Genomic DNA, 13,577 nt, shown 5'->3' with positions numbered 1-13,577 from the left:
TTTAAGAATATAAAAAAAACTACCGTATAAGTATATGCATATTAATTTGATTAAATGCAGTTACAGCTTGTTTTAATACAGATATGATTAAGAAGTATTTAAATTTAAAAAGAATATCAATAAATTAAGAAAATTACCTTTCGATCTTTCTGGTAGAACAAGTAATAGAAATAGAAAAAACGAAGTCGGTTTCATTTTTTCAGATATGTTGACGAACGCTGTAAATTCATTTTTTTTCCTCTTACCAAATGAACACGCCTACATTTGACGATTATTTTATTGTGATATAAAGTTTTCGGTCATTAACTACGAATCCTGATATTTTTTTTTAGTTAAACAAGGAAGCACTAGCTAATTACTGATGCTTGACTCTAATAAAATCCGACAAAAATAATCAGGAAATCACAGTATGATATGAAGTGCTCTTTAAATAATTGTAAAAATCAGTAATAGTTCAACTTTTATTGAAAAACCTGTACATTGTGAACACACACATAATTCTCTCTCTAATTAAGCAATTTAAAAATAAACAGATCATTACAAAATTAACACATAAAATATTTTAAGGGGATTTTTTTTTTCGGATATCCATTTTGTTTTTAATCAGACCTACTGGGAAACAAACATTTTTTTTTTAAATTTATTTCTTTTGTTGAGTTTTATTTTTTTTGGTTTAGTATTGAATAACATATTTTACATGAATGTACCGATACAGATATTAAAGGCGTAAATTGAAGAAAAAAATTAGATTGAGAAAGATTTAGTCAATAGCACTCAGCCCAGAATGAAATCCCGCCATAAAAAAATGAAAATAGACTTGTAGATAAGAAAATTGAAACGGTATAGCAACGGTTTCTGATTCAGTCACCTTGTATGACTTAAGTATGTTACATTCAGTTGACAAAATAGTACAGTTTTATTTTATTAACTAAATGTAAAAACATGACTAAGATTTTATACACGATTTTCATTGAATACTTATAGTATATTATTTAACGCAACATTTGATAATGAACATAAACTATGAATGATACGTGTTTATGTGAGGAATTATTTTTTTCTGGAACGAACGTGTTTTCCTCGGCATATTCAAGTATATATATTATGTACGTGAGTACAATGAATTTCCTTCTTCCTTTATCGCTTTAATTAATTATTCATGTTTTTAAAAGTAAACATATTTCAATTATGCTTTAAATGGTAGCATCATTAAAACTTTCTTTTATAATTATTATTTAACCACTCAGTAAACTGCTTCGTTGGAGGTGAAAGTCGAGATGTTTCCTTGGAAAATTAAGAAAACAGTTTTTATTTGACACATTCGTAAATCATAGCAATAAGGATAGGTTTGGATTATAATGGATGTATCTTTGACAGCCATTCTTGGTTGTTTTTTTATGATGTTGTGTAGCCGCCATCCACAGGTATCGCTGTGCCTGTCATATTGTTTCCAGCAGGGGAGCAAAGGAAAACAACCAAATCAGCTATCTACAATGCATAAAAAATGAAAATCGATTTGGTTTGCTAAACAAGTATAGTCTGAAAAAAGTTATCTTAACTTTTTAAAATGTACCAGTACTTGGTGAAATATCTATTATTATAGATTATATATTAAGTCAAATAAAAAGTTTTGTCCTTAAATATATATAGATAGATATTATCTGCACGAATTGTACATAGAAGCAATTTGATTGAAGTGATTTTTAAAAACAAAACAGATCATTTATTTACAAATAAAACACATAAATTCTTTCATGTTTGGGTATCATTTGAAATCATACAAAATGATATTTGCTTTAAGCCTTGAACTGTGGTAATTCACTATATATTTATAGAGAGATATATTTTTTAAGGTAACGAACACAGTTTAAAATGGCCACGACCACCCCGCTCTTTTATATATATATATATATATATATATATATATATATATATATATATATAAATCTGATTTAGGCATTGAGGAGACCATACCTTAAAATGTAGTTTAGGGAGACAATATACAAAATTTTTATATATGCTTATTTTTTGTTGCAAATTGTCATTTAGAGTTCTTCAAGATTCAAATAACTTTACATGTGTTTTAATTTTTCAATATATCTTGTCCTAAAAAATATTAAGGATAACTGGTCTCCTTAATATTTTGTTACTCTCTCATAAGGCTTAAGGAGACCGTGCATATATTTTCATACATATTTTTAGGGCTTAAGTAGACCACTCTTTTTTACCATTATTTTCATGATTTGCAAATGCTCTATCATTTTTAATCGCCACACAACATAGAACTAAGATATAATGCAAAGTCACTGTGTACATGTGCATGTGCATGTATGTAAGCTATGTTAATATCTCACATAGTTGATGATGTGGACTTTTTATATTCATAGATGGTCATTTAAAGGTCTGTGGAATGGCAATAATCTCACATGTTTTAATTATTCATTACTACTATCACTTAACAATACACTATACTGTCCCTCTAATATTTTGCTACCGTCTAAGCGGCTATGGGAAACCGATCATACATTTTTAAACATATTACTTAAGGTTTAGACAGACCATTCTTTTATTTACCATAACTTTTGTGATTTACAAGCCCTTTTCACTGTGTGGAGATACCACAACTTGTATTGATCATGCCCACACAAAAAATATGTAGCATTTTTAAACCTAATGAAGATTATCTTCTCAATTCAATTCATTCAACATGTATCCTAATGAATTTTAGAATTTCACATAAATAAATAAAAAAAAAAGACATTTCAGGTTCATCAACAAACTTTACTATTCATTGAAAATAAATTCAAATAGATTTCATTCAAAATTTATGGACCAGGGTGTAAACATTAGTTCAATTTGAATGTTAAACAATATTTTCAAACTTATTAATAGAGCAATCATTTGCATTCAATTTTCAATGTACATAACATGTCCATTATTTTGGTGAACTGACAGTTCAATTACAACAGTTTCACTTATCTCTGAGCAACAAAATCCTGTATGTAAGGATCTGTAAATTTATGAAATGAAAATATTCATAATCTATTCTCAAACTTCATTTTTCAAATTTCATACATTTCAAAAAAATAAAATTCTTAAAATTGATTTACTTATTCTTCATAATTCATATTTAACAATCAATAAAGGTGATCAAAGATCATGTTTTGAATGAACCATTCATTAACAAATGTTAATGAATAACATTGATAATAAGTCACATATAATAAATTGACAAAGTTTAAAAGTTACTCTGGGAGCAAAAATGACTGATCAAATGCATGGCATAGAAAAAATACAAAAGGACAAACAGGATTATGCAGCTAGAAAATATTAGTTTTTCTTCAAACATAAAGACATTAGGATGTCGTCTGCAATATTTAACACCTTTAGGGCCACTTTATGACTTATAAGACAAAAACTATAAGACAAAAACTTTAACCAGGTCCGGATGCTGACTGTATAGCATAAGCTCCCCCGGCCTTCGTCTAGGTGAGCTAAAAATACATTATAATAAATGCCCTACGTCTTGTTGTTATATTACAGTTACATTACATGTAAAATGCTGAGATTCATTTTTATATTTTCAATGATTTCATTTCATCTAATTTTTTAAGTGTCATAAGTCTCATTGTTTTCCTCTCGTTGAATATTTTAGATCTTATTTTCAACAGTTTGGTCTTCTCACTCAGCCCTTCTAATGAATGCATATCATGTTTTTCCAAGAACTCCTGGACTTCTCTTTTACCTTGAAAAGATTTTAAAAATAATATGATCAATCAGAATTATTATATTGTCACATATTCATGTAAAAAGGATAATACCTATGTATAGATAAAAGGCATACCATACTCTGTCCCGAGTTTTTGCTTCCACTACTTCTTGCTTGATATTTTGATTATTATAAATACATTCATGCTGAAACTACATTCATCCACTTATATGAAAAATGTCCAGATTATATGTTTTGAAATGCCCCCTCTACCGCTTTAGGCTTCAATACACAACCCCAAATAAAAAGCCTTTAGGGATTTTGCATTGAATCGGCCATGAAATAGCCTGAATGACATTGTTGAAAAATTGTATGAGGTATTCCAAGTAGGTTCTATGTTTCCATTTGTGAACTTTTATGAGAGAAAAATGATAATGTGTCAATGAAGATATCTTCGATATTTTCCCTTTTGTCGATTTAAACTGTAATTCTTTCACAAATATGCATATTAATTTTATTAAAAATAATAAAAAAGTGATGGAAGCAATAACTTGGGACAGACTATTAATATTCACTTGCACATGTGTTTCACCATGCTATGTTTGTAAACAATTTAAAAAGGTGTGTTCTTTTCACATAAATGTTTTGTACTAAAATAGAAAGCAAATAACATTGATCTTTTCAAGAAGTTTTAAATATTTTACTAGCAATACACTATCGGCGACAAGCAGTAATTCAAAGTACTGAAGAACTGACGGGAGTTGATTTCATCGATTATCATTTATTCAAAATCAACGATTTGTGATTTTGCATGGCAGGTAGTATCAGTAATTGAAATATTTCTGAGAAATTGTAAGAATCCATGAAAGATTGAACTCTTGTCTTGTTCAACCAAAAGATTGGCTGTCTCCGTTTATCTCCGACAAGCAAGAGAGACTCTGTTTTGTTGGATATTAAATGAGACAGCCAAGCGTCTTTTCGAACGAGACTACATTGAACTCTAGCGTAGGAATATACACGACTTTAAAAAATATCTAAACTGTTTGTACAATTTAAAATATTATTTTCATGGTATTAATAAATAAGTTTTCTTGAGAAACACTGCTTCAGAATACATAGCATTGAATTTATCGATTATTTTGAAGAACTTAGTGTTGTCGACGGTATTGATTTGTGCTTAGGTCCAAACACTGTTTCACTTTCGGTTTGCCCGAGAAAATGCAATGAAGAGTTGATTAAAATCAACTCCCAACAATGGCAATTGTCTCTTAATAATAAAGGTGACCTTAAAACATACTTACTAGGTAGGTTACCAGTATTGTTCTCTTTTCTATCAAAGATGTAACTTCGGAAGAAGCATTTAATTGCTTCCGTCTCATCTTTAGACCATTTAACTGGAAACAATTGACATTAAGAGGTCAGTTTTAAAGTTTACCATTTCAAGGTTCTGTAAAGGTATTGCATTTGACCATTTAGAAAGAAATTTTTTACTCTAAATATCATGTACATGTACATGGTAATGTTATGCACCTATCTATGGGTACATTTAATTATGTATAGGCTTAATTATGTTACTTTTATGTTATTACAAGTACATGTAATTTGTACACCATCTTTAAAGGCTCTTTGAACTTAGAGAAAATTTCCTCAAAATTAATTGATAATGTAAGATAACTAGAAGAATAGTTAACTAATAAAAACGGCAGTTCTTTAGTAGTACACATGTAAGGCATAGAACTTGATTTAGTTATATGTTATGCATCAAAATACTAAATTTATATTCAATACAAAATGACATCAACAATGCAAAAAATAAAACTAAGGCAGTTTTTACATTTGACCTTGTTTAAAATAAAATTGCTAATTCGTCAAATTGTGGATAGAAAGATCCTCCAACAAAGATATATCACCTGAGCTGCTTTTAGTCTTTTTGGCTGTAACTGGGCTTGAAAGAACTTTAGCTCCATCATCGTCTTCAATCTCAAAGGAGCACTCTGTAATAACAATTTCGTGAATATCTTACATTGTAAACACTAAGGACAGACATGCATAAAACCTAATGAAAAGAGAAAACGTTATAGATGGGTTTTAATTATATGCAAATCAATGTACCGATGTCATCTTAAATAAAGAAAGAAAGTTATTGAGAAAAGTTTTTATCATTTCAATAATTTCACCTCTATTACCCCCACCCCTATCACACACACATACACGCATACAAATAAAAACAAGATTGATCACCTTGTGGGGAAACATCCAATTCATTTGGACTTCCACTCTTGCAGGGCTTGTACATCAAATCTTCTTCAGGTGCTGTACTTGGACCTTTAGGATGCAACTCCGACACTGAACCTTTAAGATAAAATTTCAAAAATGTTTACAAATACAAAAAATATTTAATGACAAAAAAAAAAAAAAATACATATGTCCGGTATTCATTTGTGTATACAATTACATGCTTTATATTATCACTTCTGACTTAATGTGGCCTTTTTAGCTGAATCCTTAAATAACTACTATCACTGAGTTAACTAATATTAATACTAATTTCAATATATACAGTATGCCGGAATAGAATATATCAAGTAAGTTAAAGTTTACCTTCATCAACAGAACTCAGCATTTTTCCCATGATGCAAGCTGTTCTAATTCCAAGAGGGCATTGATAGTTCTCTCTATTGATTTGTTCCTCGTGCCCCATGTGCTGAAGAAATATCTTCCTGTTCTCAGGAGACATATCCAGGCTTGCGTATATAGATGATAGCCTGTGTCGCATCTTCGTTGCTGTTATTATGTTGATACCTGCCTCAGCACAAACCTCAGCTACCGCATGCCAACCAGAGCAGTGTGATAAGCCATTTTTTGTCGCAAACAAAAAGGGGTTATCTTCACGAATACCAAACTTGGATCTGTCCTGTTTGAGCACCTGGATTGCTGACATCAAATCATTTGGGATCAACACAGGAACATATTTTTTACCTTTTCCTTTTAAGTAGGCAAGTTTGAAATGTCCCAAAAGGTATTGCTCAGCATGATCTTTTATTTTTTCTAGCTCCTCATCCGGCAGCCATGTTCCTTTTTCTGCCTCCTCCCACTCACTAAACAGCATCCGTGATGCTTCCTCTCCCCTCCTAGCATTGAACAAGGTTAGACGGGCAACAACTAGGCTTCTTAGATATGCAAAGTTTTTCACAGTGTAATTCTTCAATATAAAAGATATTTCTGTAGCAATAAACTCTTTTAGTTGCAAAACTTTCTGCTCATTGGGTAAGCTTGCTGGTTTTCTGTTCGTCTCCAATGAATTCTTTATGCATTTCTGTCTTGCACTTGGAAAAAGTTCATGTTGTAAGCTTTTATAAGCTGATCTAAAGTTCTTTAATTCCTTCTTCTTAGTGTCCTGCATAGTTTGGGCAAAATATCCCTCCAGTGTTTTCACAGATCGAAGCAGTACAGCATCCAGGAAGAGCTTTTGGCCATGTTTTTCTTGTTTGTCAGATGTAGTTGTGAGTTGCTTTAAAGCCTCCACTAAATCAAGTAGGTGTTCTCTACGGAACATATCTTCCACCATTCTCTCCTCGCTCCCACTCAAGCTCCGAAAACAAAAGAAAAGTTTTGAAAGTTCTCTCATTTCTGCCATTATAGTTTTCCGGACTTCATCTTGTTTTCCCTCCTCATGGCGACGCAAGTTAAAATGTTTGTATCCTATGAGTTTAATTGTTTTGTTTGTCCGACAGAAATCACCAACTTCTCCTTCCCTAAATCGGTTAAGTATATCCAAAAAACCTTTGTCATTGTCCATATTATCATTCATTACATTCTGAAGCAGCCTAGGTTTTAATGCTTGGGGTGCAGAATCTTCGTGGATTACACATTTATGCTTGAAAAAGTATTTGTTTGAGTAGAAGCCCTTACAGTCACTGCAAACTCTAAGCTGGTCCTCTAGTACTGGTTTTCTTTCCCTCATCTCTGGGTCTAATCCATCTCCGATAAGCTGCAGATTATACTCATATATCCCTTCACGTCTTTTTCCATCGAAAAATTTGTTTTGAATATGGGCTGGTTTGGAAATGATGGACTTTACTTCTGGGTCACTTTTGTGCTTTCTAAGTATGTGTCGCTTCAATTTTCCTCCAGTTATTTGTGATTTGCAGTAAGTGCAAAATCTATTTGGTTTCTGCAAAAAAAATAAAATCATTAATTAATAGTTTACAGTTCCTTAATTGTTATCTAATCAGTAAAACACCTTTACAACAAAGTGACAGGGATGGGCTACTTTGCTTCATTATAAATGTAATTCGTTATATCCATTAGCTTCAAAACTGTTTAAAACACATGGGGAATGAAAATCATTTCACTATAAGCATCAATTCATTTCAAGTGTTTTGCTATTACTTAGTACAAGTATTACTTAGTATATGTTTACTGTAATGATGAGTGTGCATAGCAGTGATAGATATCTGCATCCATTAATTGCAAACCTTATTTACTTTACTGTGATACCATTTTTTTTATTTGGTGTATATCAATGACTTTAAAACATATTTCATTAAACTGTCTAGCTTAATTTATATCAGGCAGCATCAAAACAAAAAAAAGTTAACATACTATTCCATGGCATTGTATCATTAAGTTCATGATTCCTGAAACCTGAAAATTATAAAGCTATACACAATACCACACATTGTTAAAACTTAGGAGCAGGTATTAATACCAACCTTCTTGTTTGAGTTTCCCTTGCCTCTGCTCTTGGTCCTACTATTGCAGTCTTTCTTTTCATTATTCAATCTGAAAAAAAACAAAAAAACATTTAGTCAAAAGGGGCAATCCTTTACCTCTATGTTATGTTACAAAATTAAAAAAAATGTAAAAAACCTATTAAGTGGTAATTAAATATATAATAATTAAAATAAATTTTTTTATAATCAAATGAAATTTGAGAGTCATTCGTAGAGTTATAAGCAAGATACAGGGCTTGCAGTTATTTGTCACATAAACAAGGCTCATGCCCTGTTTTTGTTTACATAAGGTCAATTTACCTGTTAAAAATCTTTTTTTTTAACTGGATTTTTTACTTCAACATTCAGAATGTAAACAAAAGCTTTGTTTACAAAGCAAAGAACTGCAAGCTCTGTAGCTCGCTTATAACTCAACGAATGACATTCAAATTTTGGTTGCCTCTAAAAAAAATGCCTTGTTAAAGCATTGTAAATATTCAAATTAAAAAAAATAATTTTTGAACAAAATCATGACCCTATAACGCTGGTGGTATTAAAGGTACATGTTTTCAATAGTCAAACAATGCATGAGGTTTTTAAATACTGGGTGTGGATGTGTGATTTACCACACTAAGGCTTTGTTTCCTTTGAATTCCCATATGCAAATGCGGGGGCATTTTACCCAGTTTTAAGATTAAGTGTAAATTTTCCATCACATGTAAATAATCCCTTTTACATTATTGAAAGTTGTACACAGCAAATGTAATTTAACACATTACATTTTTATTGAAGATCACAATAAAAAAAAAAGGTATTAAAAACATACTATCTGAACATTTCTTGAAAGTCAAATGGAATTGTGCACTAGAGGCTGTGTCTAGAGCCTTTGTCACAAGTCACAAAGAAATAACTCCATCTATACATTGCCATTCAAAAGCCAGAGGCCTAACACCTAGCTGCAATAATGTAGCGCTCTTCGGTTTTGTTTTGTTTTTTTCTGTTTTTTTTTTTTTGGGGGGGGGGGGGGGGGGAGTAAACATCAGATATAAACAAGAGGCCCATGGGCCACATTGCTCACCTGAGGAACAATAGGTATGATAAAATCAGCTTAATGGAGTCATAATACAAACTATCTGGACAATGTACAATAATACATGTAGATCCTGTATAAATAAAATCCTTTTTTCCCCTGGATATTCTTACGTTTATAATCATTAGTCCCTTTTCTAACAGGATGATTATAGTCATATCATATGTTGAGTATTACAGTTCTCAAAAAGATCCTTAACAATAGTTTATATATGGGATATAAACCTACATCAAACTCTGAACCTTCTTGTGAGGCCAAAGAATTGTCCTGGGGCCAATTATAAAGAATCATCTGGCTGATTAGTTTCTGAGAAAAAGATTTTTTAAGATTTACTCTATATATTCATATGTTAAACTTCGACCCTCCATTGTGGCCCCACTCTACCCCTAGGGGTCATGATTTTCACAACTTTGAATCCACACTACCTGAGGATGCTTCCACACAAGTTTCAGCTTTCCTGGCCGATTAGTTTCTGAGAAGAAGATTTTTAAAGATTTACTCTATATATTCCTCAGTTAAACTTCGACCCCCCATTGTGGCCCCACCCTACCCCCAGGGGTCATGATTTTCACAACTTTCCTGGTCTTATGGTTCATGAGAAGATTTTTGAAAATTTCTCGAAAATTTTCATAAATTCTTAATTTTCCCAACTTTGAATCCCCTTAGGCTAAGGATGCTTTGTGCCAAGTTTGGATGAAATTGGCCCAGTGGTTCTTGAGAAGATGTTGAAAATGTGAAAAGTTTACAGACAGACGGACGGACAAACAGACGGACGACAGAAAAAATGTGATCAGAATAGCTCACTTGAGCTTTCAGCTCAGGTGAGCTAAAAATCGGAGAGGTCTACATTGTTGCAGCTATGACTAACCTATTATCAAACAAGAAAAACATTCACAAAATAGATTGAAACAAACCTATTAAGTTGACTGCTTTCATCACAGGAAGTGAGAGAGGGAAAACAATGGTATGGAACTGCAAAAGATCAAAGAATTGTTATTGCATAAATAAAGTTTAAAACAAGAAATCTTTTAAAGAAACAGTTTACAAGTAACATCATATCACATCATCTATGTTCCTATTACCGGGTAGATAACATTCCTTAATTGATGAAGAATATTGCATAGACAATCTACAAACAATTGCTTTTTCTAGTGTCGATAGATTTAAAAAAATATATATATATTTATTACCTTCCTCGGATAGGGTGCTAAGGTTTGAATTATCAACAAAATCCATCATGGCACTTGAACATGCTTGTGAGCCTTCAATAAAAAAATATGAAATCATAATGCACGTACATGAAACAAAAATAATGATCAAATGATGTTCCTTCATCAACGTGTAACAAGGTACCTGGGTTAGATTTGTTGGCTTTGTAAATATAGTTTTCAATCAATAAAATCAAAGAACCTCAATCTACTATAAATACACATGTACTCTATAAGTACACATGCATCTAGAGAATCCAAAAAGAATTACTTTTGTTTGAATGAAAACTATTACATGTAGATTCCCCTGCAGCTAAGTTTCCCTCCTCTTGCACAATCGAATTGGTCTGGACTCCAAACAATTCTGGCACATACTCTGCAAAATAAGCATGCAGTAGAGAAATATAAGTGCTACCTCACAAATTAAATATTCACCTATTAGAAATATGATATAAACTTTAGTTGTTTTTTTTACTTAAGGAATGATTTCAATATTTATTTGTCTTATATGATATGGTGTGGGGCAGTTTATCAAAGATCAAAGAACCTCTATCTACTATAAATACACATGTACTCTATAAGTACACATGCATCTAGAGAATCCAAAAAGAATTACCTTTGTTTGAATGAAAACTATTACATGTAGATTCCTCTGCAGCTAAGTTTCTCTCCTCTTGCACAATGGAATTGGTCTGGACTTCAAACAATTCTGGCACATACTCTGCAAAATAAGCATGCAGTAGAGAAATATAAGTGCTACCTCACAAATTAAACATTCACCTATTAGAAATATGATATAAACTTTAGGTTTTTTTTTTACTTAAGGAAGATTTCAATATTTATTTGTCTTATATGATATGGTGTGGGGCAGTTTATCAAAGATCAAAGAACCTCTATCTACTATAAATACACATGTACTCTATAAGTACACATGCATCTAGAGAATCCAAAAAGAATTACCTTTGTTTGAATGAAAACTATTACATGTAGATTCCTCTGCAGCTAAGTTTCTCTCCTCTTGCACAATGGAATTGGTCTGGACTTCAAACAATTCTGGCACATACTCTGCAAAATAAGCATGCAGTAGAGAAATATAAGTGCTACCTCACAAATTAAACATTCACCTATTAGAAATATGATATAAACTTTAGTTGTTTTTTTTTACTTAAGGAATGATTTCAATATTTATTTGTCTTATATGATATGGTGTGGGGCAGTTTATCAAAGATCAAAGAACCTCTATCTACTATAAATACACATGTACTCTATAAGTACACATGCATCTAGAGAATCCAAAAAGAATTACCTTTGTTTGAATGAAAACTATTACATGTAGATTCCTCTGCAGCTAAGTTTCCCTCCTCTTGCACAATGGAATTGGTCTGGACTTCAAACAATTCTGGCACATACTCTGCAAAATAAGCATGCAGTAGAGAAATATAAGTGCTACCTCACAAATTAAACATTCACCTATTAGAAATATGATATAAACTTTCGTTGTTTTTTTTTACTTAAGGAATGATTTCAATATTTATTTGTCTTATATGATATGGTGTGGGGCAGTTTATCAAAGATCAAAGAACCTCTATCTACTATAAATACACATGTACTCTATAAGTACACATGCATCTAGAGAATCCAAAAAGAATTACCTTTGTTTGAATGAAAACTATTACATGTAGATTCCCCTGCAGCTAAGTTTCTCTCCTCTTGCACAATGGAATTGGTCTGGACTTCAAACAATTCTGGCACATACTCTGCAAAATAAGCATGCAGTAGAGAAATTTAAGTGCTACCTCATAAATTAAACATTCACCTATTAGAAATATGATATAAACTTTAGTTGTTTTTTTTACTTAAGGAATGATTTCAATATTTATTTGTCTAATATGATATGGTGTGGGGCAGTTTATCAAAGATCAAAGAACCTCTATCTACTATAAATACACATGTACTCTATAAGTACACATGCATCTAGAGAATCCAAAAAGATTTACCTTTGTTTGAATGAAAACTATTACATGTAGATTCCTCTGCAGCTAAGTTTCCCTCCTCTTGCACAATGGAATTGGTCTGGACTTCAAACAATTCTGGCACATACTCTGCAAAATAAGCATGCAGTAGAGAAATATAAGTGCTACCTCATAAATTAAACATTCACCTATTAGAAATATGATATAAACTTTAGTTGTTTTTTTTACTTAAGGAATGATTTCAATATTTATTTGTCTTATATGATATGGTGTGGGGCAGTTTATCAAAGATCAAAGAACCTCTATCTACTATAAATACACATGTACTCTATAAGTACACATGCATCTAGAGAATCCAAAAAGATATACCTTTGTTTGAATGAAAACTATTACATGTAGATTCCTCTGCAGCTAAGTTTCCCTCCTCTTGCACAATGGAATTGGTCTGGACTTCAAACAATTCTGGCACATACTCTGCAAAATAAGCATGCAGTAGAGAAATATAAGTGCTACCTCATAAATTAAACATTCACCTATTAGAAATATGATATAAACTTTAGTTGTTTTTTTTACTTAAGGAATGATTTCAATATTTATTTGTCTTATATGATATGGTGTGGGGCAGTTTATCAAAGATCAAAGAACCTCTATCTACTATAAATACACATGTACTCTATAAGTACACATGCATCTAGAGAATCCAAAAAGATTTACCTTTGTTTGAATGAAAACTATTACATGTAGATTCCTCTGCAGCTAAGTTTCCCTCCTCTTGCACAATGGAATTGGTCTGGACTTCAAACAATTCTGGCACATACTCTGCAAAATAAGCATGCAGTAGAGAAATATAAGTGCTACCTCACAAATTAAACATTCACCTAT

The 13,577-nt window shown here is 31.7% G+C and overlaps 1 protein-coding gene and 1 long non-coding RNA gene across 5 annotated transcripts in view; both read right to left on the bottom strand.

The window, feature by feature from the left end:
• Positions 1–417: 417 nt before the first annotated feature.
• Positions 418–13,577, bottom strand: part of LOC136276472 (uncharacterized) — a 32,784-nt gene continuing 19,624 nt past the window's right edge. The window contains exon 4 of the long non-coding RNA XR_010714925.1: positions 418–1,488. This is a non-coding gene — a long non-coding RNA (uncharacterized lncRNA). The remainder of the gene's footprint in view (positions 1,489–13,577) is intronic.
• On the bottom strand, positions 2,771–12,129 carry LOC136276321 (uncharacterized). Of its 4 annotated transcripts, none has more exons than XM_066088105.1 (10): positions 11,339–11,442; positions 10,994–11,098; positions 10,705–10,776; positions 10,429–10,486; positions 8,425–8,494; positions 6,311–7,883; positions 5,951–6,061; positions 5,620–5,703; positions 5,011–5,103; positions 2,771–3,745 (listed from the first exon to the last, which is right to left on the bottom strand). In XM_066088105.1, exons 3-10 carry the CDS (start codon positions 10,751–10,753, stop codon positions 3,576–3,578), a joined length of 2,208 nt encoding a protein of 735 aa, XP_065944177.1. In that variant the 5' UTR covers positions 10,754–10,776; positions 10,994–11,098; positions 11,339–11,442; the 3' UTR covers positions 2,771–3,575. The 4 variants fall into 4 exon arrangements, with proteins under 4 accessions (XP_065944177.1, XP_065944191.1, XP_065944186.1 ...); XM_066088119.1 differs by having other exon boundaries at positions 11,018–11,098; XM_066088114.1 differs by lacking the exons at positions 10,994–11,098; positions 11,339–11,442 and adding an exon at positions 12,029–12,129.

The sequence above is a fragment of the Magallana gigas genome, chromosome 1 (assembly GCF_963853765.1).
Source record: "Magallana gigas chromosome 1, xbMagGiga1.1, whole genome shotgun sequence".
Lineage (NCBI taxonomy): Eukaryota > Metazoa > Mollusca > Bivalvia > Ostreida > Ostreidae > Magallana > Magallana gigas.
This window is presented reverse-complemented; position numbering and strand designations above follow the sequence as displayed.